Source organism: Hemitrygon akajei, chromosome 2, assembly GCF_048418815.1.
Source record: "Hemitrygon akajei chromosome 2, sHemAka1.3, whole genome shotgun sequence".
NCBI lineage: Eukaryota > Metazoa > Chordata > Chondrichthyes > Myliobatiformes > Dasyatidae > Hemitrygon > Hemitrygon akajei.
In genome coordinates, this window is record NC_133125.1 from 13,100,904 (window position 1) to 13,128,835 (window position 27,932).

Here is a 27,932-nt window from a genome sequence, read left to right on the forward strand (position 1 = left end):
AGTACATAATAAATTTAAATGCAAAGACATGGCAGAACAGTGAATTTACCATAACATTTCTGGGTTCTACACATAGGCAAGAACTGGATTTACCAACAGAAATACAGTAACTGAAATGCATTTAGGCAGCAACACCAAGTGAAAACCAAGTTTACTACAGCTTGACCTCCCTACTGCCCCAAAGCCAGAATACAGACATGTAACTAATCTGTTATGTCAATGCAATTTTTTCTTAACTGTTACATGTAACATTAAGATACAAATGCTCATGTCATAACGCTTGTGTTAGTTTGCAAATAATATTCTCAAGTCCAAATGAACCTGATTAATCCCCTAGTTGATTGTATTATCACTGTGTTGAGAAGCCAGTAACAACAATCATGCAAAACTACCCTATAAGAGTCAAACCTCGAAGTATGACAAATCAATTGATTTAAAGGGGAATTACAGAAGCGCACAAAGATATTTTAAAAAAATAGTAAAGTAGTAGTTTATTGTTTTCAGTTTAGCAAAATATTTTCAAAACTTTGACTGTCCAAAAGAAATAGATTAAAGAAAATTATTTAGAATCAAGATTCAAAAATCACCTTTATTTGCCATATATGTTTACATGTATTAGGAATTTGTTGTGGTGCGTTGGTGCAACATGCAACAAAAACAACAACTTTTAACAATTATAAAGAATGAAGAATTATACAAAATCTAAAGTGAGTTATAAATGTTTACCTACCATTGTACACTGGTGGAATCTTCAAGCATTCTCACATTTGCTGGATATGGTACATTACTTAAAACTTACACAAAAGTAAATGATAATATTTTGGTTTACACAAGTAAATTACAATTTGCATAGCACTTTGAAACTTTTAATATACACCTACAGAAGTTAAAAGCAAGTTCAAAAAGAGATCAGACTCCTGGCTTAGCCTGTCGTTGCTTCATATCTGAACTGTCAGGGAGGTACTTCATGAAGAGCCAAAAAAATTGAATCAATTGAGTTATTGTAATGGCCCACTTTAAAGTTTGATCAAAGAGATGGATTTTAAGGAATACCATAACAGATGAGAGGCAGTTGATATTTAAAATTAGTTGAGGGAGGTATTTCTGAGCCGTTTCATTGCCAATGTGAAAGTTTCGTTGCCAATGTGTCAAAGGGAGGAGTGAAGGGGTAGTTAGCAGATAGGAGGAGGAAGAGGAGGAGCTTGACTAGCGTTAACATGTAAAACCTGAGAATATCCCTTACAATAAAATGAGGCTATGAAATGATTCAAACACAAGGGTGAGCATCTTATAGATATGGAATGCTGATCATCAGTCCAAGTCTCAGCAGAGACAGAGTAAGGCTTATTATGAAATAACAATATTGATGGGAACGAACTCAATAAGGCAAAGTTTATGAAGGGTGAATCATAGGATGCACTGGGTTAATTCAATATTAGTGTAAACACAGACATGGATGAGGTGACAATGGCAAGTGAGCTGCAATTGAAGGTACGTGACATTATGGAGGTAGAGAGAATTACTAACTGATAAAAATCCAAAGCCTTAGTCCTAACAACAGATTTACTGAACTCCTATACAGTCACTTGTTCTCCACTGATCTTCATTACACCAGGAATACTATCCACAATATGTCATACTGGTTATCCAAAAACATAAGGAAAGGAAACAAGAGAGGGAAAGAAACCCACTTTAGATATGGAAATGTATTTCTGGACCAAGAACGGGATAGAATTTTTGCAAATAGTAAATTATTTCTAGTATTCCTCCCAAGTGTCATCCCATGTAGAACATTAATACAGAGCAAGTTAACATATCAGCAGTACAGCAAGTTCTCCACAGTTCTTTGGCTGGCCAGCAGAAGTTCCCAAACAACATTCTCCATATATTTGTTGAAAAGAAACCAGACAGAAGAAAACCAGTGGTCGTTTTGTGGCGACATTCAACTCTATAATATCAATGGTGCTCGTTATGCTTTATATTTACACACTGCATTATTTGTAATTTCAGTCCTTTTAAGGGAAAAAACAGTATATTTCCTTATCTAAGTTGATTTTATGGACAGGAAATGTTCATAAAATTACTTTACATAAATTGACCCCTGTGAATGCGTGTGTTTCCTCCGAGTGCTCCAGTTCCCTCCCTCAGTCCAAAGACGGATCAGTGGTTAGGTTAGTTGGTCGGTCGGTGTACATTGTCCCATGATTAGGCCACGATTAAAGCCGGGGACTGATGGGCGGTATGGCTGAAATACGATGAATAGATAGACGGATAGATTTTAGTAGGATATGATCCAAACAACAGAAAATGGGACTAGTTTAGATAGGGAACTAGACCAAATTGGGCCAAAAGGTCTATTTCCATGTTGAAATAACTCACCTTTCAACTGCACTTTTTAATTCTTCAAATATCCTAGAAAGAAATCAATAAGATTGACAGAGTACAGAAAAAAAATACAGGAATATTACTGGGACGTGAGGACCTGAGTGGTAGGAAAAGGTTTAATATGTTAGGACTTTAATCCCTAGAACACAGAAGATTGAGAGGAGATTTGACAGAGGTGTACAAAATTATGAAGGGAATAGATAGGGTTAATGCAAGCAGGCTTTTTACCCTCATTTTTGGGTGAGACTCGAACTAGAGGTTGTAGGTTAGGTGTAAAAGGTGAAATATTTAAGCAAAACTTGTTTCTGTGCTGCATGCTCTATGAATCTACGACATAATGAAGCAGTATCATGACTGCACCCACTAGGATCATAAAGGCACTCTGCCCAAGAACCATGATCATTGCTCATATTTTCATATTTAACTAAACAATGTCGAGTGGAACTTGGTTCCAAAGTCTTACGATGGTTCCTTTACTACAACAACCAATTGTGCAAGTTGCCTCCATTCTTGTAACATTTTAAATTGAGCCCTGCAGTATTTCAGTAACGCAGTATGCATGCCATTTACATTAAAGATTTTTTGGAACTTCCAGAAGGATCCACATCACTTCCTGTTCATTTTCCAAGCATAGTTGCCCATACCAAATCATGGCACACATTTAAATGGAAAACTGTTTATGTCAATGGCTAAAAGATACTAACAATTTTATGCAAATTGAAAAGATGAAAATAGAACTAGAGGTCAGAGGGTAAAATTGGGAACCTGAGTGGGAATCAGAATCAGACTTATCATCACTGGCATGTGTCACGAAATATATTGTTTTACAGCGGTAGTACATTAAAATATAGATTATATAAAACAGCAAATAGATTAAGTAGTGCAAAAACAGAGCAAAGAAAAAAAAAGTGATTGAGTGTTCATGGATTCATTGTCCATTCAAGAAATCTGATGATGGTGGGGAAGAAGCTGTTTCTGCAACGTTGAGTGTGTGTCTTCAGGCTCTTGTATCTCTCCTTGATGGTAGCAATGACAAGACAGTATGTCCTGGGTGATGGGGGTCTTTAATGGATGCCGTCTTTTTGAAGCATCATCTTTTGAGAATGTCTTTGATGCTAGGGAGGCTAGTGCCCATGATAGGGCTGACTGAGTTTACAACTTTCTGAAGCTTTTTCCAATCCTATGCAGTCACCCTTCTATAGCAGATGGTGATGCAATCAGTTAAACTGCTCTCCGGGGTACATCTGCAGATCTTTGCAAGAGTTTTTGGTGACATACTAAGTCCCCTCAAATTCCTAATGAAATATAGATATTGTCATGCCTTCTTGGTAATTGTACCAATATGCTGAGCCCAGGATAGATCTTCAAGAGATTTTGACACCGATCACCCTTTCCACAGTTGATCACTCGATGAGGACGTCTGTGTCGCCTTGCTTTCCCATTCCTGAAGTCCACAGTCAATTCCTTGGTCGTACTGATGTTGAGTGCAAGGTCATTATTTCAACACAACTCAACCAGCTCCTGTACCTCGCTCCTGTACACCTCCTCATTACCATCTGAAATTCTGCCAATAATAGTTGTGTCATTGGCAAATTTATATATGGTGTTTGAGTTGTGCCTAACCACACAGTCATGGGTGTAGAGAGAACAGGGCAGTGGGTTAAGCATGTATCCTTGAGGTGCAGAGTCTTCAATCTGAGGGTGGTGTAACTGTGGAAGGAGCTGCAATGGATTGGAGAATGCAGATTTAATCTCAACATTTAAGAGAAGTTTAGATAAGTACATGGACGGTAGGGGTATGGTGCAGGTGCAGGTGGATGGGATCCAGTCCATAGGATAGTTCAACATGTACTGGATGGGCCGAGGGGCCTGTTTCTGTGCTGCAGTGCTCTATAGCTCTAAACAAGAAAGCTGTGTCTTTTATTCTGTATTTCACAATAATCTCCAAGGCTGCTTCTAATGCTAGTTGAAAGAATTCACAGTGTATACAATAGACAATAGATAGCAGGTGCAGGAATAGGCCATTCGGCCCTTCTAGCCAGCACCGCCATTCACTGTGATAATGGCTGATCATACACAATCAGTACCCCGTTCCTGCCCTCTCCCCATATCCCTTGACCCCGCTATCTATAACAGCTCTATCTAACTCTCTCTTGAATGCATCCAGAGACTTGGCCTCCAAAATACTTCTCACTCCCAAACTCATGCTGGTGATGGGTGAATAAATGCTTCACTCATTCACAAAATTCCACTAGGTCCTATTTTATTCATATATTTGAAAGGAAAACATCCAATGACTGTGTTAAAATAGTGGACAGAAGAATGCCAGACTATCAATGTTAAATATTGTCCATTTACTGATGGTCAGTTATTTCTCTGTCACTGTAAAGAGTTCTGTTGTAGTATCACTTGGGCCAACAGATTGAACCATTGCAAATATAGTTACCGCTCATCTACTTTAATAAGAGATATATGTGGCATTACAGGTTGTTAAACTATAAGTACTAGCAGCAAAAACAATACTACATGGGTAAATTTGTAAACAGAAACAGAAAATCCAGGAAATACTCAGTGGATCAGGCAGGACCTGAGGAGAGGGAAGTATGATTAACCTTTTATCATAGGTCAGTTCAACATGAAATGTTAACACCACTCCCCTCTCTGCACATCTTGCCCGAGCCAGTGTTTTCTGTTTTACTACCAGCATTTCTTTTGGAAGTGCCCCCATGGAGGGTCCCAAGCCCAACTACGAGGAGGAGGAGGGTTTGGCATAGCACTAGAGACCCCATTACATAAAAACCCAGAGCGACAAAAACACCAACAGAAGCTCCAAAGAGCTTGAGGACTCTAGCAAGCTGCTATCCGTAGCCTATGCCTCAGTAAGGGTGATGGCCTTAAGTAAGCAAGTACTTCTTTTGGAACTATGATTCAAATAAGAGTAGTGATGCACCATCAATAACTCTCTGAGACGTGAGGCGAGATATCGGCTTTTATTGACTGGAAGAAAGAACAAGCAGCAGTTGACCACCATGCTACATCCTGGATACTGAGGGCAGGGCTCAGGCCTCAATCGCCTTTATACCGGGGTCTGTGGGAGGAGCCACAGGAGCAGTCAGCGGGGGGGGGGGGGGGGGGGGGGGGCGTGTCCAGACAGGTATATATAGTTCACCACAAGTAGTATCAACCAACTTTCATTAAGGATCAACTTTACTTGTCAATAACATTTACATGTGTTTGGAACTTAATAAATTTGAAATTTGAATATATGTCACCATATACAACCCTGAGATTCATTTTCTTGCAGGAATGCTCAATAAATCTAATAACTATAATCGAATCAATGAAAGTTCGCACCAACAGGGCAAACAAACAGTGTGCAAAAGACAATAAACAGCAAATACAAACAGAAAGAAAAAAAAATAAACAAATAAACAATTAATACTGAGAACATGAGATGAGAAGCCCTTGAAAGTGAGTCCACGGGCTGTGGGAACAGTTCAGTGATAAGGCAAGTGAAGTTGAGTGAAGTTATCCCCTTTGGTTCAAAAGCCTCATGGTTTGGGGGGGGGGGGGGGGGGCGGGTAATAACTGTCCCTGAACCTGGTCCTGGTGGTGTGAGACCTGAGGCTCCTGTACCACCTTCATGATGGCAGCAGCGAGAAGAGAGCATGGCCTGGGTGGTTGGGGTCCCCGATGATGGACGCTGCTTTCCTGCAACAAGGCTCTGTAGATGTGCTCAGTGGTGGGGAGGGCTTTACCCGTGATGGACTGGGCCATATCCACTACTTCTTGTAGGATTTTCCGTACAAGAGCATGGTTTCCATACCAGGCCGTGATGCAACCAATCAATATACTGTGTATAATATTAACGGATATGTAAATAAACATCCTGAAATCAGACCAGCCCAATGACACACTCTGCAGGTATCACTGGGTAGTAAGTATTTCAGTCAAATGACATTTAATTGGCAGATCTAATGAAGCCTAACATCCTACTCCAATGCCAATGAACTGGAATTTTACAATCCAGTGAGAATCCCACAGAAAAAAAAATCTGTTCTAGGGTTCTTCCAATCAGTCCACATGATAAAACCTATGATCAAGAATCCTTCTTGTCCTAGTATCTTTTAATGCATTGAGGATTAACTCAGTAACTTGGGAACAGTGTTTTTAAACTTGTGTTTACAGATACAAAACTACGAAGTGACTATTCCTTTCCATAGATGCTACCTGCTGAGGTAAGGGGTCTGTCTCTCTGGATTTCCAGCAATTGCAGAATCTGTTACTGCAAATGATCTACCTTGTGTCTTTCCAAAGTAGACGTATCTTCCGTTTCCTCGCTTGTTACTGCAATTGTTACTAACTTTGAAAAGAAAGATGTGCCTCCTTCACAATGTAACAGAACACAGACTTTCCTTCCATAAAATTATAAATTTAGTACCAAAGTCCAGAGACACAAGACCAATGAAACACCTTTTAGAGCTAATGCACAAAAACACATGTACTGCAGGTACTGTTAATTCAGCCTCCATGACAGAGTAACAGAGAAGTCAATTGGTGATGTCCTCAGTTTTAGGCAGCAGGTTATGCATTCATGACAACAGAGCTCTAAAATACAACATTCTGTTGTCAGAACTGCAGTATCATCTCTACAATCGACAGCCAGCCTTACAATCAAACATCCAGGGCTCCCTTGTTTACAAATGCTAATTTATTCTTGTGTACAAATTAATTTAAGGTAAGGATTTCACTTTTTCACGATCTAGTAAGTTTCTTCTTCATTTCTGCTTTCAAAAGTGAATCTTAATTAATATTTCAGCTATGTTTAAGGAGTGCTCGTCTCAGGTAAATACAACCCAGTGCTACCAAAGTACTTAAAGTATGTCTGATTTTCCCTTCACATGTTAAGTTTGTGATTGAGATATGGTTATTGTAAGAAACCACATCATATCAGTTTTCAAATACAGGCCTAAAGAAAATTAAACATACAGTTATGTTTTCTTTAAGGCTTTAATAGATGTTCATTTCAAACAGCATATATATTAACAAACAAGAAGCAGATTTCCAAAAAACACATTTTCTGTTTCACAATCAACTTTTAACAAACAATGGAGCTGTAAAGAGAAAAACTGTTCATTGAATAATTGAGTACATTTTCATTTAAAAGGGTACTCATCGAAAACTTAAATGCAGTCACTATACTTTAGCATTTACTGCCGTTGGCGCCTTTTTATTTAGGGGATTGTTTTATTCGATATTGTGCTTCAAAAATAGGCAAATAAGATGCAGTCAACACAAACAGCCCTAATTAAGAGCAACGTCTACATCCTCATGCAAAAATAGGTTGTTTCTCTCCAGTTCTTAGAAGCAGCAATAACTACAAGCGTAGAAAAGAGTATACATAAGCTACAAAAGACAAAAAAAAGTTCATGTCCCTTCCTTTCCAAAAAGAAATCATCCCCTCAAATACCCGCAGTAATACAACATTGCTTTCTGCAAAGTTGAGCTGTTCTTAATTTAAAGTATTGCTACCTTAAGATTCGGTTGCAATGGAAAACAATAACATATATCTGTTCTCATTTTCAACAGATATACAGCTAAATGCAATTGGGATAACTAATTTAAAGTAAATGGCATTGTGCGTTTTAATTTGAAAAGTTACAGACGGCAGATTACATTGACTCGGTATCTTCGTGTACGGTTATCCCCAAAGCAGCGTGCTGTAACACGGCACAGGAGAGACTCCATGCAACTTAGACTCGGCTGCTCGCTCACTCGTTCAGAAATCCCGGTATTGTTTGCCAATTACTAGAAACGCATTTATGAAATTCTTAAAAGTTACGATTCAAGCCCAAGGCAAACTGCGATTCGTTGTACTGGGAGGCATCCAGAGCTCTGCCTCGGCAGAAATACATGCAAGTCTTCCGATGCCAAATTAGCAAAAATATGTAAAATAGAGCGTACAGCTCTGAGTGTTTTATTATTCGTCGCAACAGCAACATGACTTTTACATTTCACAGAACAGCAGTTTGTAAACGGCGACCAAGTAGAGAGCACTAACTACTAAATTGTGCACTAACTCGGGACAGTGATACTCTGGAAAACATTTAAACCATGCATTTTCCAAACTTCCCTTCTAATAGCCACTATTGCTCGTATCACCAATCTGCCTACTGCAGGACTATAACTAGTATATCTTTTGGGGTACAGGATGCAATTACGGCACGAAACGAAGCACTTATTGCTCATGCCTATTCCCTCATGCATTTTTTTTTGCCTGTGTTTTGCTTTGTGCTTTCCAGCACCTTGGTATCATTTTTCTGGGCTAAGTTCACGCTGCACCTCAGCCCTCTTCTCCCTGACTTCCCACAGAGTGCCACCACACCACAGCAAGCCCCCAGGAAACCGGTGCAGCTGAAGTATGTTTTAGACCATCCAGTCAATAAATAAGACTTTTTGAGGGAGCAGTACCCCTCTGACCCCTCTCCCCAAACTGCAGCCCGGTGTCAAGAGAAGAGCAGCGACTTCTTGTCCCGAGTCAACTGGGTGAACTTCATGTTGTGACACCGTGCGGAGTTTGACACCTCGCTATAGCATCGCGGAGCCGCCGGAGTTGAATCCGGGCTCGGTTTCCCCGTAAAAGCTGAGGCAAACTTACTTTTCCCTGGCTTGGCTGTCAGAAGGTACAGTGCTACTCTTGCCTTTGGCGTACATGCTTGAAGAGCTGGATTGTCACGCACCTGTCAAGCCATCAGGTCCCGGGGACAACCCCGTCACCATGGCGACGCCGCCACGGCCCGCCGCCATTGGTGGGTGCCGGAGCCGAGGCCGCCCCTTCGCCATGGCAACTGGGTGATGGGCAGGCACGATTGGTCGGGTGAGTGGCTGCCTCTGGTCGGGGGGGATTTGAAACCGTCCAGGTTCGGATTTTTGAAAAAAGAAGGCCCGGCTGTTCCGTTGAAAGGCTCCAACTCCCGTCTGGGCGCCACGGAAAACGCGGACTGGATCTTCCACCAGGATCCGCTGGAACCATGCAGATGCTGGAAATCCGAAATAAAAAATCAAAAACATGCTGGAAACTATCAGCAGGATCGATAATACCTGTGGAAAGAGAAAAAAGAGGTAACGTTTCAGGTTATTTTACTTTGCACGTGCATTAAAACAATGTTTTAGGATCACAGTCAAAGTAAATTTATGATCAAAGTATGTTTACGTTACTGTGCACTCTCTGAGATTTATTTTCTTGAAGGCATTTACAGGAAAATAAAGAAATAAAATAGAATGAATGAAAAAATATAAATAATAAAGATCAATAAGCCACAAATATACAAAAGAAGATAAAGTGTGCAAATGAGAAGTAAATAATACTGAGAACAGGAGTTAGATAGATAGATAGATAGATACTTTATTCATCCCCATGGGGAAATTCAACTTTTTTCCAATGTCCAATTTTCCAAGTTGTGGAATCCTTGACAACGAGTCGATAGATTGTGGAATCAGTTCAGAGTTGGAGTGAGGAAAGTTATCCACCCTGGTTCAGGAGCAGGATGGTTGAGGGGTAATAAATGTCCCTGAACCTGGTGGTGTGACACCCATCTGGTTGACGTGATGAGAGAGCATGGCCTGGATGGTGCTGGTGGGAGCACCTCCTTGTAAAGTGCTCAGTGGTGGGGAGGCCTGTGCCTGAGATGGACTGGGCTGCATCCTACCAGCTTCTTCCCCTCTACCATTAGGTTTATGAGCCGTCCAGATACAACCTCACTACTCAGCTTTTACATTATTTATTTGTAACTTGCAGTAATTTTCATGTCTTGACCTGTACTGGCTGCTACAAGACAATTTTCAGAACACATGTCAGTGATGATATCGCTGATTATGATTCTCTCAACGTATGCAGAATGATCCAAACAAAATGGTGCAATAATTAACATTATTCACCTTATCCTTCAGCTGTAATTGGTCAGGAGGTTTTGGGGAATGGCATAATTTATGGTCCATCATCAACCAAATATACCTTCCATTAAATGTCTTGGTACTTGCTAAAACTAGAAGTACTCCCTCCTTATTCATTCCCCCATCCTTTCAAGTCCTGATGAAGGGTCTTGACCCAAAATATTGACTGTTTATTCCCCTCCATAGGTGCTGCCTGACCTGCTGAGTTCTTCCAGCACTTTGTGTGTGTGCTTTAGATTTCAAGCATCTGCTGGCTTTCTCATCCTTAACAATTTTTAAGCATGGTTTACAAAGGATGGGTGGGTTACTTTTGTTCCAAAAATCCAGAATACCTTTTCGGGAATAACTTTAAGTTATCTTACAATCTTTAAGGAGTTTTACAAGTCCATCACATTCAACATCCTATTCAATACAGTTACATCATTAGAGAACTCAAACAAGTTGGTAAATCTGGATTTTAACAAACAAGAGAAAATCTGCAGATGCTGGAAATCCAAGCAACACTTGCAAAATGCTGGAGGAACTCAGCAGGCCAGGCAGCATCTATGGAAAAGAGTAATCAGTTGATGTTTCGGACCGAGACCCTTCAGCAGGACTGGAGAAAACAAACATGAGGAGTCAGAGTTTGGTGGTGAGGGGAGGGGAGGAAGAAACACAAGGTGACTGGGAGCTGGGAGAGTGGTGAAGTAAAGAGCAGGGAAGTTGATTGGTAAAAGATATTCAGGGCTGGAGAAGGGGGAATCTAATAGGAAGGGACAGAGGGGCATGGGATAAAGAAAAGGGAGAGGAGCATCAGAGGGAGGTGATAGGTAGGTAGGGAGATAAGGTGAGAGAGGGAAATGGGAATGGGGATTGGTGAATGAGAGTGAGGGGGTCCATTACTAGAAGTTTGGGAAATCGATGTTCATGCCATCAGGTTGGAGGCTACCCAGACGGAATATAGGATGTTGCTCCTCCAACCTGAATGTGAGAGTAGAGGAGGCCATGGACTGACACGTCGGAATGGGAATGGGAAGTGGAATTAAAATGGGTGGCCACTGAGAGATCCTGCTTTATCTGGCGAAAAGAGCATAGGTGTTCAGCGAAGTGGACTCCCAATCCACGATGGGTCTCACCGATATACAGGAGGCCACACCGGGAGGACCTGACACAGTGTAAGACCCCAACAGACTCACAGGTGAAGTGTCACCTCACCTGGAAGGACTATCTGGGGCCCTGAATGGCAGTGAGGGAGGAGGTGTAAGGGTAAGTGTGGCACTTGTTTCACTTGCAAGGGTAAGTGCCAGGAGGGAGATCAGTGGGGTTGGACGAATGGACAAGGGAGTCGCGTAGTGGAAGAAGGGGGGGAAGATGTGTTTGCTTGTGGGATCCTGTTGGAGGTGGGGGGAAGTTACAGAGAATTATGTGCTAGACGTGGAGCCTGGTGGGTGGTAGGCGAGAAAAAGAGGAACCCTATCCCTGGTAGGATGGCGGGAGGATGGGGTGAGAGCAAACGTGCATGAAATGGAAGAATGCCTGTGGAAAGCAGCCAGTGAGTGAGTGGGCCAGTGAAGGAGTAGAGATTTGAGGCTTTGACTCGAGAGATTCTTGTAGTTTTGGCAGTTGGACTGTGCAATCAAGTCAATCAAGATTTGAATAGCTCAGCAGAAAGCCGTTGATTAGACAATCAAGATTTGAATAGCTCAGACTCAGCAGAAAGCAGCTGATTGGGCAATCGAGGTCAGGTGACCAAGCAGTTTGAAAAGCTCAAACAAATAAATAGAGGGTTACCTCAAGCGGAGCGGCCTGTGAAGGAGTGGATATTTGAGGCTTTGACTCGAGAGGCTTCGACAAGAAGAGGTCCCGGAGGACAAGCCTCACTCCAAGTGAGGTAAGGCCGGGCAAGTTCCTTTCAAAGGAGAAAGTCTCAAAAGTTGAGGCAAGTATTGGGTAGGTCATGGCAGCTGAGATCGGCCCCGTGGTTTGTTCATCCTGCAGCATGTGGGAAATCAGGGATACTTCCAGTGTCCCTGACGACTATGTGTACAGGAAGTGTGTCCAGCTGCAGTTTCTGGCAGACCACATTGAGCGTCTGGAGCTGCGATTGGATTCATACTGGAGCATACGCGATGCTGAGAAAGTCGTGAGTAGCACGTTCAGTGAGTTGGCCACACCACAGGTAAAGGCTACACAGGCAGAAAGGGAAGGGGTGGCCACTAGACAGCGTAGCAGTAGGCAGGTAGTGCAGGAGTCCCCTGGGGTCATCTCCCTCCTAAACAGATATACTGTTTTGGATACTGTTGGGGGAGATGTCTCATCAGGGGAAGGCAGCAGCAGCTGAGTTTATTGCACCATGGGTGGCTCTGCAGCACAGGAGGGAAGGAAAAGGAGTGGGAGAGCTATAGTGATAGGGGATTCAATTGTAAGGTGAATAGATAGGCGTTTCTGCGGCCGCAAACGAGACTCCAGGATGGTATGTTGCCTCCCTGGTGCAAGGGTCAAGGATGTCTCTGAACGGCTGCAGGGCATTCTGGAATGGGAGGGTGAACAGCCAGTGGTCGTGGTGCACATAGGTACCAACGATATAGGTAAAAAACAGGATGAGGTCCTACAAGGTGAATTTAGGGAGTTAGGAGATAAACTAAAAAGTAGGACCACAAAGGTAATAATCTCTGAATTACTACCAGTGCCACGTGCCAGTCAGAGTAGAAATAGGAGGATATTTCAGATGAATACGTGGCTTGAAAAATGGTGCAAGGGGGAGGAATTCAAATTTCTGGGGCATTGGAACCAGTTCTGGGGGAGGTGGGACAGGTATAAACAGGACGGTCTGTACCTGGGCTGGACTGGAACCAATGTCCTAGGGGGAGCGTTTGCTACTGCTGTTCAGGAGGCTTTAAACTAATGTGGCAGGGGGATGGGAACAAGTGCAGAGAGACAGAGGGGTGTAAAATGAGGGTAGAAGCAAAAAGTAGTAAGGTGAAAAGTAAAAGTGGCAGGCAGGCAAATCCAGGGCAAAAAGCAAAAAGAGCCACTTTTCAACATAATTGTATAAGGGCTAAGAGTGTTGTAAAAACAAGCCTGAAGGCTTTGTGTGTCAATGCGAGGAGCATTCGTAACAAGGTGGATGAATTGAATGTGCAGATAGTTATTAATGAATATGATATAGTTGGGATCACAGAGACATGGCTCCAAGGTGACCAAGGATGGGAGCTCAACATCCAGGGATATTCAATATTCAGGAGGGATAGACAGGAAAGAAAAGGAGGTGGGGTAGCATTGCTGGTTAGAGAGGAGATTAACGCAATAGAAAGGAAGGACATTAGCCTGGAGGATGTGGAATTGATATGGGTAGAGCTGCATAACACTAAACGCTGGTGGGAGTTGTGTACAGGCCACCTAACAGTAGTAGTGAGGTTGGGGATGGCATTAAACAGGAAATTAGAAATGCGTGCAATAAAGGAACAGTGGTTATAATGGGTGACTTCAATCTACATATAGATTGGGTGAACCAAATTGGTAAGGGTGCTGAGGAAGAGGATTTCTTGGAATGTATGCGGGATGGTTTTCTGAACCAACATGTCGAGGAACCAACTAGAGAGCAGGCCATTCTAGATTGGGTATTGAGCAATGAGGAAGGGTTAGTTAGCAAACTTGTCGTGCGAGGCCCCTTGGGTAAGAGTGACCATAATATGGTGGAATTCTTCATTAAGATGGAGAGTGACAAAGTTAATTCAGAAACAAAGGTTCTGAACTTAAAGAAGGGTAACTTTGAAGGTATGAGATGTGAATTAGCTAAGATAGACTGGCAAATGATACTTAAAGGGTTGACGGTGGATATGCAATGGCAAGCATTTAAAGATCACATGGATGAACTACAACCATTGTTCATCCCAGTTTGGCAAAAGAATAAACCAGGGAAGGTAGTGCACCCGTGGCTGACAAGGGAAATTAGGGATAGTATCAAGTCCAAAGAAGAAACATATAAATTAGCAAAAAAAAGTGGCACACCAGAGGACTGGGAGAAATTCAGAGACCAGCAGAGGAGGACAAAGGTCTTAATTAGGAAAGGGAAAAAAGATTGAGAGAAAGCTGGCAGGGAACATAAAAACTGACTGTAAAAGCTTTTATAGATACGTGAAAAGAAAAAGATTGGTCAAGACAAATGTAGGTCCTTTACAGTCAGAAACAGGTGAATTGATCATAGGGAACAAAGACATGGCAGACCAATTGAATAACTACTTTGGTTCAGTCTTCACTAAGGAGGACATAAATAATCTTCCGAAAATAGTAAGGGACCGAGGGTCTAGTGAGATGGAGGAACTGAGGGAAATACATGTTAGTAGGGAAGTGGTGTTGGGTAAATTGAAGGGATTAAAGGCAGATAAATCCCCAGGGCCAGATGGTCTGCATCCCAGAGTGCTTAAGGAAGTAGCCCAAGAAATAGTGGATGCATTAGTGATAATTTTTCAAAACTCCTTGGATTCTGGATTAGTTCCTGAGGATTGGAGGGTGGCTAATGTAACCCCACTTTTTAAAAAAGGAGGGAGAGAGAAACCGGGGAATTATAGACCAGTTAGTCTGACATCGGTGGTGGGGAAAATGCTAGAGTCGGTTATCAAAGATGTGATAACAGCACATTTGGAAAGAGGTGAAATCATCCGACAAAGTCAGCATGGATTTGTGAAAGGAAAATCATGTCTGTCTAATCTTCAAAAAATTCTATAAGATGTAACTAGTAGAGTGGATAGGGGAGAGCCAGTGGATGTGGTATATTTAGATTTTCAAAAGGCTTTTGGCAAGGTCCCACACAGGAGATTAGTGTGCAAACTTAAAGCACACGGTATTGGGGGTACGGTATTGATGTGGATAGAGAATTGGTTGGCAGACAGGAAGCAAAGTGTGGGAGTAAATGGGACCTTTTCAGAGTGGCAGGCAGTGACTAGTGGGGTACCGCAAGGCTCAGTGCTGGGACCCCAGTTGTTTACAATATATATTAATAATTTAGACGAGGAAATTAAATGTAGCATCTCCAAGTTTGCAGATGACATGAAGCTGGGCGGCGGTGTTACCTGTGAGGAGGATGCTAAGAGGATTCAGGGTGACTTGGACAGGTTAGGTGAGTGGGCAAATTCATGGCAGATGCAATTTAATGTGGATAAATGTGAGGTTATCCACTTTGGTTGCAAGAACAGAAAAACAGATTATTATCTGAACGGTGGCCAATTAGGAAAAGGGGAGATGCAATGAGACCTGGGTGTCATTGTACATCAATCATTGAAGGTGGGCATGCAGGTACAGCAGGCGGTGAAAAAGGCAAATGGTATGTTGACATTCATAGCAAAAGGATTTGAGTACAGGAGCAGGGAGGTTCTACTGCAGTTGTACAAGGCCTTGGTGAGACCGCACCTAGGATATTGTGTGCAGTTTTGGTCCCCTAATCTGAGGAAAGACATTCTTGCCATAGACGGAGTACAGAGAAGATTCACCAGATTGATTCCTGGGATGGCAGGACTTTCTTATGAAGAAAGACTGGATCGACTAGGCTTGTACTCACTGGAATTTAGAAGACTGAGGGGAGATCTTATTGCAACGTATAAAATTCTAAAGGGATTGGACAGGCTAAATGCAGGAAGATTGTTTCCGATGTTGGGGAAGTCCAGAACGAGGGGTCTCAGTTTAAGGATAAAGGGGAAGCCTTTTAGGACCGAGATGAGGAAAAACTTCTTCACACAGAGAGTGGTGAATCTGTGGAATTCTCTGCCACAGGAAACAGTTGAGTCCGGTTCATTGACTATATTTAAGAGGAAGTTAGATATGGCCCTTGTGGCTAAAGGGTTCGGGGGTATGGAGAGAAAGCAGGTTCAGGGTTCTGAGTTGGATGATCAGCCATGATCATACTGAATGGCGGTGCAGGCTCGAAGGGCCGAATGGCCTACTCCTGCACCTATTTTCTATGTTTCTATATGCAGTTGAGGGCAGTGACGATGGTGGAGGAAGGGAAGCCCCCCTCTTTGAAGGAGGAGGACATCTCCTTCGTTCTGGAATGAAAAGTCGATCCTGAGAGCAAATGCGGCAGAGGCAGAGGAATCAAGATTTTGAATCCATTTGAATCCGCTTGTCTTGTGAAAATGTACAATATCTACTTCTTATTCAAAGTAAAATACCACATGAAAAATGTCAAAAGCATCTCAACTGAAATAATAATAATAATTTGTATGAATCTCCAGGTTTCTTATGGGTAGATTTCCAAAAAAAAGTTTAACAAAATCCCATAAAATTTTAAAAAAAGTATTGATTCTTTTGGTTTCTTTTTGAAAAAAAATTCTACACTGGAAAAAAAAACTTGAGTACCAGTAATTTCAGGAGAGAAAATTGCATACTGCTTTACAATGAGAAACCAAGTGAATTTTCCTGAGGTAGGAGTAGAAGATGACAATTATTTATATTTTATTTAATCACCAATTCATCCAATAGTTTCAAACACTCCTGAGGAATATTCTCGGGTCAGAGTTCCACCGCACAGAACAGACCCTTCTACCCACTACTTCCATGCTGAACTCACACCGATCTACACTAATCCCATTTACCCACATTAGGTCTGTTTCATTCTATTCCTTGCCAATTTAAGCATCTATCTAAATGTCTCTTAAGCATCATGATTGCATCTGATCGCATTACTTCTTCTGGCAGCAAATATCCAGCTATCAACCCTTCCCTGTGGAAAATGAACTTTCCCCTAAAATCCCCTTTAAAACTCCTGATTTTCTCCTTAGATCTATGCTCTCTTGTTTTTGGTATCTCTACCAAAGGAAAAAAGATTCTATCAATCTATGCCTCTCATGATTTTATAAACCCTCAGCCTCGTTCACTCCAGGGTTAGAAAATTTAGCGTGTCCAAATTTGCCCCTGAACTAAAGTCCTCCAGTCTGGGCAACATCCTAGTGAATCTCCTCTGCATTTTCTCCTGTGCAATCACATCCTTGCTGAGTGTAGCAACTAGAACTCCAAGTGTGGACAAACCTATCTCTTGTAAAGTTGCAACGTAATGACATAACACTTGTACTGTCTGAACCAGCCAACAAAGGCAAGCATGCCTTATGTCTTTTTCAGTGTCTTATCCACTTCTGTTCTCAGGGTTCCTCTGTTCATCACCATTCCTTAGCAAGCTACCATTTATTGTATATTCTCTACTGCTATTTGACTTCACAAAGCGTATCATCTTCACCTTGTCAGGATTAAGTTCCATCTACTACAGCGTTGCCCAAAGTTCCATTTGATCAATAATTATATCAGGAATTTGTAGGCCAGTTAGCCTGTCTTCAGTGGTTGGGAAGGTGTTTGAGACCATTATAAAGGATAAGGTTTCAAAGTACTTGAAGCACATAATAAAGCAAGTTCCCTTAAGGGGAAATCTTATCTGACAAAACCTGTTTGAATTCTTTGAGGAAATAACAGGCAGGATAGACAAAGGAGAGTCAGTTGATGTTATTTACCTGGATGTTCAGATAGCCATTGACATACCGTATGTGAGGCTGCTGAACAAGATGATGGAATTGATGGCTTTGTTGCAAGGTTTGCAGACAAGGTAGAGAGAAGTAGTTCTGAGGAAATAGAGGGACTACAGAAAGACTTAGATTAGGAGAATGAGCAAAGAAATGGGAGGTGGAATACAGTGTGGGAAATTATTTGGTCATGCACTTTAGTAGAATAAATGAAAGAGTTGACTATTTTCTAAATGGGGAGAAAACACAAAAAAAAACTGAGGTGCAAAAGGACTTGAGAGTCCTTGCAGGATCTCCTAAAGGTGAATTTGCAGGTTGAGTCTGTGGTGCAAAAGGTAAATGCAATGTTAGCATTCATTTCAAGAGGACCAGAATATAAAAGCAAGGATGTAATGTTGAGATTTTATAAAGCACTTGTGAGGCCTCACTTGCTGGAGTATTGTGAACAGTTTTAGGCCCCGTATCTTAGAAAGGATGTGCTGAAAATGGAGAGGGTGCAAAGGAGGTTAACGAAAATGAGGATTGAATGTTTGATGGCTCTGGGCCTGTATCCACTACAATTCAAAAGAATGAGGGGTGACCTCATTTAAATATATTGAATGATGAAAGGCCTTGATAGAGTGGATATGAAGAGAATGTTTCCTATGGTGGGAGAGCCCAAGACAAGAGGATACAGCCTCAGAATAAGAGAGATGTCCTTTCAGAATGGAGATGAGGAAGAATTTCTTTTGCCAGGGTGTGGTGAATCTGTGGAATTCTTGGCCACAGGCAGCTGTGGAGGCCAAGTCTTCATGTATATTTAAGGCAGAGGTTGATAGATTCTTGATTGGTCAGGGCATGATGGGATTCAGGTAGAAGGCAGGAGATTGGGGCTGAGAGGAAAACTGGAGCAGCCATGATGAAATGGCGGAGCAGACTCTCAATGGGCCAAATGGCCTAATTCTGCTCCTTTATCTTATGGTCTTATAAGAGCCCATGGTATTATAGAAAAGATATTAGCATGAATAGGAGATTAGATGACTGGAGGGAGGCAGATAGTGGGAATAAAGTGGGCCTACTTTGGTTGGCTGCCAGTGACTAGTGGTGTTCCACAGGGGTTGGTATTGGGACCGCTTCTTTTCACATTATATGTCATCAACAATGGAGTTGACAGCTTTGAGGACAAGTCTGTAGACAACACAAAATTAGGTGGAGAGGCAGGTAATGTTGTGGAAGCAGGGAGTCTGCAAAAGGACTTGGACCGATTGGGGAAAATGAGCAAAGAAGTTGCAGATGGAATATTGTGTAAGGAGTTGTATGGCCATACACTTTGATAGAAGGAATAAAAGAGTAGACAATTTTCTAAATGGGCAAAAAAATTCAAAAATCAGAGGTGCAACGGGACATGGAATTGCTTGTGCAGGATTCCCTAAAGGTTAATGCAGGATGCCTTTTATGGTCACTTTGATCCTCTGAGGATCCCTGCAGCACTGGTGACCCTGTGATCTCTGTCTCAGAGGCTAATATCAGGGTGCCCTTCAACCTTTGTAAGGCAACAGGCCCGATGGAGTACCTGGTAGGGCTCTGAAACCTCTGCCAACCAACTGGTGGGTGTGTTCAAAGATATTTTCAATCTCTCACTGCTACATTTGGAAGTTCCCACCTGCTTCAAAAGGGCAACAATTATACCAGTGCCTAAGGAGAGCAGGGTGAGCTGCCTTAGTGACTATTGCCCGGTGGCACATCTTCGGTGATGAAGTGCTTTGAGAGGTTGTTTATGGCTAGAATCAACTCCTGTTTCAGCAGGCACCTGAACCCACTGCCACAATAGGTCTACAGTAGATGCGATCTCAATGGTCCTTCACGCAGCTTTGGATCACCTGTACAACACAAATACTATTGACAGGATTGACAGGATGCTATTTATTGACTACAGCTCAGCATTTAACATAATCATTCCTACAGTTCTGATCGAAAAGCTCCAGTACTTGGGCCTCTATACCTCCTTCTAAAAATGGATCCTCAGCTTCCTAACTGGAAGACCACAATCTGTGCAGATTGAAAATAACATCTCCACCTCACTGACAATCAACACCGGTACACCTTAGGGATGTGTGCTTAGCCCACTACTCTACTCCCTCCACACCCATGACTGTGCGGCTAGGCACAGCTCAAGTGGCATCTATAAACTGGCTGACAATACAACTATTGTTGGCAAAATTTTAGATGATGACGAGAGGGTGTACAGGAGTGAGATATACCAGCTAGTTGAGTGACGTCGTAGCAACAATCTTGCACTCAACATCAGTAAAATCGGAGAACTGATTGTTGACTTTAGAAAGGGTAAGACAAGGGAAAACACATGAGTTCTCATAGAGGGATCAGAAGAGGAGAGAGTGATAAATTTCAAGTTCCCTGCTGTCAGTATCTCTGAGGATCTAATCTGGGCCCAACATATTGATACTGCTACAAAGAAGGCACAACTGCAGCTATATTTCATTAGGAGCTTGAGAAGATTTGGTATGTCTGCAAAAACACTCAAAAAATTTCTACAGATGTACGGTGGAGAACACTCTAATCGGTTGCATCTCCGTCTAGCGTGGGTTGGTGAGGGGGGCACTGCACAGGTTACGAGTAGAAGGCAGGAGAATGGGATTGAGGGCTATAATAAATCAGCCATGATGGAATGACAGAGCAGACTCTGGGATGAATGACTTACAGTGCCTATAAAAAGTATTTCTCCCCCCCCCCCTTGGAAATGTTCATGTTTTATTGTCTTAAAAAATGGAATCACAGTGGATTTAATTTGGCTTTTTTCAATACTGATCAACAGGAAAAAAACTCCCGCAGCAAAGTGAAAGCAGATCTCTACAAAATGATTTAAATGATTCATTTAATTACAAATGAGACCCCTTTTTACTGGTTGTCTCTGGAAGTGGGGCTCATTAGCACCTTGCTAACAGCCACTGGATTCCGTGGCGAGGAAACCACCTTCCTCATGTCGAGCATTCGTACGACTTTGGTCCCACCAAACCTGTGAGATTGGGATGTCTCAACCGCCCAAAGCCCAGGTTGTGTGAATACTGTGTGATTTACCGCCCTCTACATTCACTCATCGGCAAGAAGTAACAGAGAATACAGAGTACATAGAGAAAGCATATTTATGAATGTTAATTTAACCAAAGAATTATTAAAGGAAAGTAAAAAACAAAAAGGGCCCATTATAATTAAACTGTCAAATGGGCATACAAGTTGGAGCTCACCCTGAAGTTGTCTATAACTCACACACTGGACCCTCAGTATCTGTGAAAGCACACATCACCTTCCAAGTGTTACTCGAGAACCATCTCCCACGTGAATATTGGTCCTTACATCTTGAAGCCATTCATCTGCACAAAGCTCCTTGTGCAACAGGGTTGACATTCTCAGCCAGCTTCCCTCCTGTCTTCTCCCAGCTCCTGCCAAAGAGACCTCAACCCACACCAGTGTCCCTCACAAAGTCATCCCCGCCCAGCATTCTCTACAATTTTTTTCCAATTCCACCATCCTGATGGCTGATACCACATTCCTAAATTGAACAACAAAGCGCCTTATCTCAACTCAAACCCAAACAGGTTGAGAGCAGAACAGACTGCTCTTACAGAACAGCTAAAATGAAATACCTACAACATAGCAGTAAAAATCTGAACCAGGGTGTTACACAAATGTTACACACAAGATAATTGATTACATAAGGATTCATTCCCTTTAATATGGCACACCAAACCACCAATGGTGCAACCAATTGGTTTTAGAAGTCATATAATTCATTAAATTGAGACCTGTGTGCTATCAAGGTGTTTCAATAGATTGTAGTAAAAATACACCTGCATCAGGAAGTCCAACTGCTGGTGAGTCAGTATCCTGGCAAAAACTACACCATGAAGACAAAAGAACACTCCAAGAAACTCTGAGAAAGGGTTATTGAAAAACACAAGGCAGGAGATGAATACAAGAAAAGTTCCAAGTCACTGAATATCTCTTGGAGTACAGTTAAGTTAATCATCAAGTAAAGGAAAGAATATGACACAGCTGTAAATCAGCCTAGAACAGGCCGTCCTCAAAAAACTGAGTGACCATGCAAGAAGGGGACGAGTGTGGGAGACCACAAAGAGACCTATGACAACTCTGGAGGAGTTACAAACTTCAGTAGGTGAGATGGGAGAGACTGCACATACAACAATTGTTGCCCAGGTGCTTCACCAGTCACAACGCAAAGAGAAAGCCACTGTTGAAAAAATCCTGGCTGGAGTTTTCCTGAAAGCATATGAGAGACTCTGAAGTCAGCTGGAAGAAGATTCTATGGTCTGATAAAATCAAAATAGAGCTTTTTGGCCATCAGACTAAATGCTGTGTTGGTGTAAGTCGAACACTACACAACATCAAAAACACACCATCCCTACTGTGAAGCATGGTGGCGGCTACATCATGCTGTGGGGATGATTCACTGCAGCAGGCCCTGGAAGGCTTGTGAAGGTAGAGGGTAAAATGAATGCAGCAAAATGCAGGGAAATCCTGGAGGAAAACCTGATACAGTCTGCAAGAGAACTGCGACTTAGGAGAAGGTTTGTTTTCGAGCTAGACAATGACCTCAAGCATAAAGCCAAAGCTACACAGGAATACCGGTAGTTTAAAAACAACAAAGTTAATGTCCTGGAGTGGCCCAGTCAGAGTCCAGACCTCAATCCAATTGATAATTTGTGGCCAGACATGAAAAGGTCTGTTCACACACAATCCCCATACAATCTGATAGAGTTTGAGCAGCTTTGTAAAGAAGAAAAGGGAAGAATTGCAATGTCCAGATGTGCAAAGCTGATAGAGATCTGACCACACAGATTCAAGGCTGTAATTGTCAAAATTGCACCTACTAAATACTGACTTGAAAGAGGTGAGTACAGTAATTATACAATCAATTATTTTGTGTAAAATAATTATTATAAATTTAGACCAATTTGTTTTCACTTTGACACAAAAGAGTCTTTTTCTGCTGATCATGTCAAAAAAAGCCAAATTAAATCCACCGTGATTCAATGTTGTAAAACAATAAAACATGAAAACTTCCAAGAGGAGTGAATATTTTTTATAGGCACTGTAATTCTGCTCGTATATCTTATGGTCTAAAACAATAACAGCAAAACAAAACCACCAGAGATTCTGCAGACACTGAAATCCAGAGCAACACATACAAAATGCTGAACTCGTCTGTTTATGAACATGTGAATTTTGGTAATATTCTGCCCTTTTTTAAACTCGCATGTCTCTCTCCTCTTCTGAAGAAATACGTACTGCGCTTTTTTTTTAAAACAGGAATATCTCTTCCCCACCCCTTACAAAGAAAAACTGTGCTGCACTTCAACAGGTAGGTAGTTTCCTTGGGTTCATTTTAAAACTTCCTCATTGCCACTCCGGAAACTAATCTAAAGGAAAAACAAGAGCCCAAAATGCTTGTGCACTTAATTTTTCTTTAGTGAGGCATTCACATATGACGTAGTGGCGAAATGACTAATCTGCAATTAATTCTGTAAACAAAGAATGCTTAATTAATATATAGATAATATTTCTCAAATATTACTGAAATAGTAAATACACTGCAAATGGGTTCCTGATTAATAAGGGTGTCAAAGGTTATAGGGAGAAAGCAGGAGAATGGGGTTGAGAAGGATAATAAATCAGGCATGATGGAATGGCAGAGCAGGCTCAATGGGCTGAATGGCCTCATTCTGCTCCTATGTTTTTATGGTCTTGTAAATGAGTAAAATGAGATTTCCTCCGCAAAAAGCCATACTGACTGAAAGTAATTTTTAACAATCTCCATCAGGTTATTTTGATTTATTTTCATTTTTTTTATTTCGAGATGCAGCACAAAGCTTCCTCCTCTTGCCCATCGAGCTGTGCCATTCAGAAACCCACCAATTAGGAATGTGGAAGGAAATTCGAGCACCCAGAGGAAACCCTCTTGGACAAGGGGAGAATGTACTAACTCTTTACAGATGCTGCCGGAATTGAACTTCAAACTCCAACGCCCCCGAGCCGTGATGGCGTTGCACTAGCCACTATGTTGCCATGGCACCCATTCTTGCTACCGCCTCCTTCCCAAGAAACCTGATAGAGAGCTCTTTAGGCCCTGGGTTTAATCAACTTTAATGAGTAACTTTGTGGTTCAGATTGTGACAATCAGGAAATCAACCATACATGTAGCTTAGGTAGTTTGTCATGTCCAACAACGGCAGGAAACCTGGGTGGGAGAGTTTTTAAAGTGGAAAAGCCATTGTAGTCAGGCAGTTCCACTCTCAACCTTGAGCATTCAGGTCTAATGGTCTGAAAATGCCTCACAATTGGGATCTTTCTTGGATGACCATGACTTCTGTGCCTCTTCATACTCTTTGCTCTCCGAGGAGTTTTGCAGAACTGCCTTCTTGACAGTTGGCTCTCACTCTAGATCTCATCTGCCCAGTCCACCAGATCTGACTTTGCATGCTAGGAAAGGCATGTCCCTATCTCACCAAGGTACGAGACCCACCAGCTGCCCTCACCTGGTTTAACTGGCTGGTGGCGTAGTGGCATCAGTGCTGGACTTCGGGGCGAGAGGTCCCGAGTTCGAAACCAGCCAGCTCCCTTGCACGCTCTCCATCCGTGCCTGGGTTGACAGACAAGCTAGCAACTTGACCTTGTAAAAAGAAAACTCTGGAGAGGGATAGGCTCTGCCAGGTTTCAGGTGCCCAAGTACGATGAGCAATCACCAAAAAGATCGGTGCAAAAAGCTTGTCATGACAGCGCCCCGACGACTCCACCAGGACACACTCACACACACAGCTTATTTCTGTGCAATTTTACCCAATTTCCCTCGGGATCAATAAAGTATGTCTGTCTGTCTGTCTGTTTAGCCCAGCTGTCAAAATGGTGCACCAAGCAGTGGCCACTGTCAAATGCAAACAGCTACTTGGAGCCACAGGTGAGAGCTGAGTGTCCGCTGGAGCCCAAAGGTGAGTGAGCTGCCCCAAAATGAACATGACAAGCTCCTTCACCAGAAGTGCTACCCATCCCTGGACACCCCATGCATGTAGTAGGAGTGTTAGAACTGTTTTTATAGTGATACTTCTCACTAGATCCACAGATATACTTACATCGATCAGAATTAGTTTTTCCCTTAGAAATTCCAGAACTACTCATGAGTTGATACAGTAGAAGACATTTTACAGAATATATTCAGTAGTCACTCCTTTAGGTTTCTACAACGCTAGTGATGGTGTTTAAGAAAAGACCAAGTGTTGACTGGCTTGTCAAAGCAGCGGTTATTGACGAAGGGTCTCGGCCCGAAACGTCGACAGTGCTTCTCCCTATAGATGCTGCCTGGCCTGCTGCGTTCCACCAGCATTTTGTGTGTGTTGGGTTATTGCCCATTGCTCAGTTAGCCTGGGGACATTAAATGTCATCTTTGTCATGCAGAAAAAGAGCTGTATTTAGGCCAGAGGGGCACCCCCTCCAGTTGACATTAGTGAATCAATTTTCTGTGGTTATTTTTTCCACCTCCAGCCCAAAAGTTATCATCAAATTAATTTTCCTAATTTGATAGGCCAGGATTTCCACCTCTGCAGCTCCAACATTAAAATATCCTTCTCTCAAACATGAGCACTTAAGAAAGATTGGGGAAATATTATAAGAACAAGGATTAACTTTACTTGCCATTTCCCGGACTCCCACCATCCAGGCAATGCTCTCTACTTGCTGCTACCATCGAGGAGGGGGCGCAGTGCCACCCCGCTGGGTTATTACCCATCAACCATCAAGCTCCTGAACCAGCGTTCACGCTCCTCAGCATTTTCAACTTTGCTATGCATTAACGTAAATTAGGAATTTGCTGTGGTGTGTTAGCATGACATGCAAAAATAAAACCCCAAAACTTCCAACAATTCGAAGGAATGTAAAATAAATTAGAGGTTAAAAGCACAGATATGGAATAAAGTATACATAAATACACTTTATTTACAATGTAAACAGCATTATACAAAGTAGTTTAAAGTGCAAACAAAGCAGTGCAGTAATAGATAGAGGGGGGTGGGGAGTATGACTAGAAAGATGGGTCAGATTAAACGCCTGGGGAAAGAAACATTTGAGATGGTATGAAGTTCTTGTTCTAATTGCCCTATAGCACTTCCAGAAGATAACTTTTGGAAAAGGCAGTGTTCAGGGTGGGTAGCATCTGCAATGATTTTTCAATTTTGATTTGTTAGGCACATACAGCTCACAATTCTCTAGGTTAATCAATTTCTGCGTTTAAAATTAGATTTAATGTTCCCAGATGCAACAAACAACATGGATTTTTAAAAAAGGAATTATTTAGGCAAAAAAAGTTTTGGCATTGATGCCTGGAGAAATCTATACTCTTCTTTGAATAATACTATGGGATTTCAAGTTTATCTGAATGAGAAGCAAGTTTAAAATTTAAATTATGATAACATTGCAATCCTTTACTTTTGGGTGAAGGCTAAGGTTAACACCAGGATTTGACCTGAATGTAAAATTTGTTGTTTCAGCATATCTGATACTGGACAATGGAAAAACAAAGAAATTAATAGACGGGGTTCACTGGTTATGTACAATTTGTTTACGGAAAACACACATACCTGGCACTTATTTCTATAATGTTCCAATTTATTCATTAAATTTGTAATTAGTTTGCTTCACCAGCTGATCAATGAACTCTTAAGAACCTCATGTACAATACTTCAAATTATATGCACAATATATTCACACTGTATCAAGTTTTCATCAGCAAACAAAGGGAATTTCAGGATTTTAAAAAAAACAAAGCTTCAAGCCAGTTTTCTCTGAGCTGGACAATCCACACTAGGGGTGCGTAAAAAGAACTACTTTTTAATTCGGTGGGGGGGCGGGGGGGGGGGAGGATCCAAGATTTTGAAGGCAGAGCTTCACAGTGGTTCCTCTGAGTTGGGTGACCAATCAGCAAGAGGGATTCATTAGAAAGGAACAATAGGAATAAATCAAGTGCAAGTGAAGCGGACATTCTATTGAATGTGCCAATCTTTTGAGTGGCTTTGGCTCATTATGCTTGGGTGACAGTAGGTTAGGGTGAGATAAATTGTCTTGTAAGTTACTCTCTCTCCCTCCAGTCTCCCAGGTAAACACACCTGCACCAGGTGCAGCAAGATGCATTTCCCAAGAGAATGTATTAAGGAACTGGAGCTGCAGTTTGATGACCTTCGACTCGTACACGAGAATGAGGAGGTGATAGACAGGAGCTACAGGGAGGTAGTCACCCCTAGGTTGCAGGAGATAGGTAACTGGGTAACTATCAGGAAAAAGAGGGGAAATGCACAGCCAGTGCAGAATACACCTGTGGCCGTTCCCCTCAATAATAAGTATATAACTTTAGATACTGTTGAGGCAGACAATCTACCGTGGTCAGCTGCAGTGAACAGGTCTCTGGCACTGAGTCTGGTGCTGTGGCTCAAAGGAACAGAGGTGAAGAGGACTGCAGTGTTGATAGGAGATTCCTTAGTCAGAGAAACAGAATGAGGCTCTGTGGGTGCGATAGAAATGCCCAGATGGTATGTTACCTCCCTGGTGCCAGGATCAGGGATGTCTCAGATAATGGCCATGGCATTCTCAAGGGTTAGGGTGAGCAGCCAGATGTCATGGTACATATTGGCACCAATAATGCAGGTAGACAAAGTGAGGAGGTCCTGAAGAGAGAATTTAGGAAGCTTTGGTAGAAAGCTGAGAAACAGGACTTCTGGGGTAGAAATCTCTGGATTGCTGCCCTTTGCAATGTGCCAGTGGGGGTAAGAATAGGATGGTTTAACAGATGAATGCTCGGCTGAGGAACTTGTGCAGCTAGCAGGATTTCGGATTTATGGAACATTGGGATCTCTTCTGGGGAAGGCATAACCTGTACAAAATGGATGGGTTACACCTAAAACTGAGGGGTCCAATATCCTTGCAGGCAGGTTGGCTAGAGTTGTTCAGGTGGGTTTAAACTAATTTGGCAGGGGGATGGGAATTGGAGTGTTAGTGCTGAGGATGAGGTAGTTGGTTTACAAACAGAGGCAATGTGTAGTCAGACTCCTAGCA

General features: G+C 42.1%; 1 protein-coding gene across 8 annotated transcripts in view; it reads right to left on the reverse strand.

Annotated features, from left to right (window-relative positions):
* The window catches only part of ssbp2b (single stranded DNA binding protein 2b), a 318,540-nt gene extending 309,351 nt beyond the window's left edge, over positions 1 to 9,189 (reverse strand). For 5 of the 8 annotated variants that reach the window (XM_073067200.1, XM_073067190.1, XM_073067171.1 and 2 more), the window contains exon 1: positions 9,044 to 9,189. In XM_073067200.1, the coding sequence (XP_072923301.1) occupies positions 9,044 to 9,099 (56 nt within the window). In that variant the 5' untranslated portion in view covers positions 9,100 to 9,189. The remainder of the gene's footprint in view (positions 1 to 9,043) is intronic. The other 3 variants (XM_073067151.1, XM_073067142.1, XM_073067133.1) reach the window with 1 other exon arrangement.
* Positions 9,190 to 27,932: the final 18,743 nt, after the last annotated feature.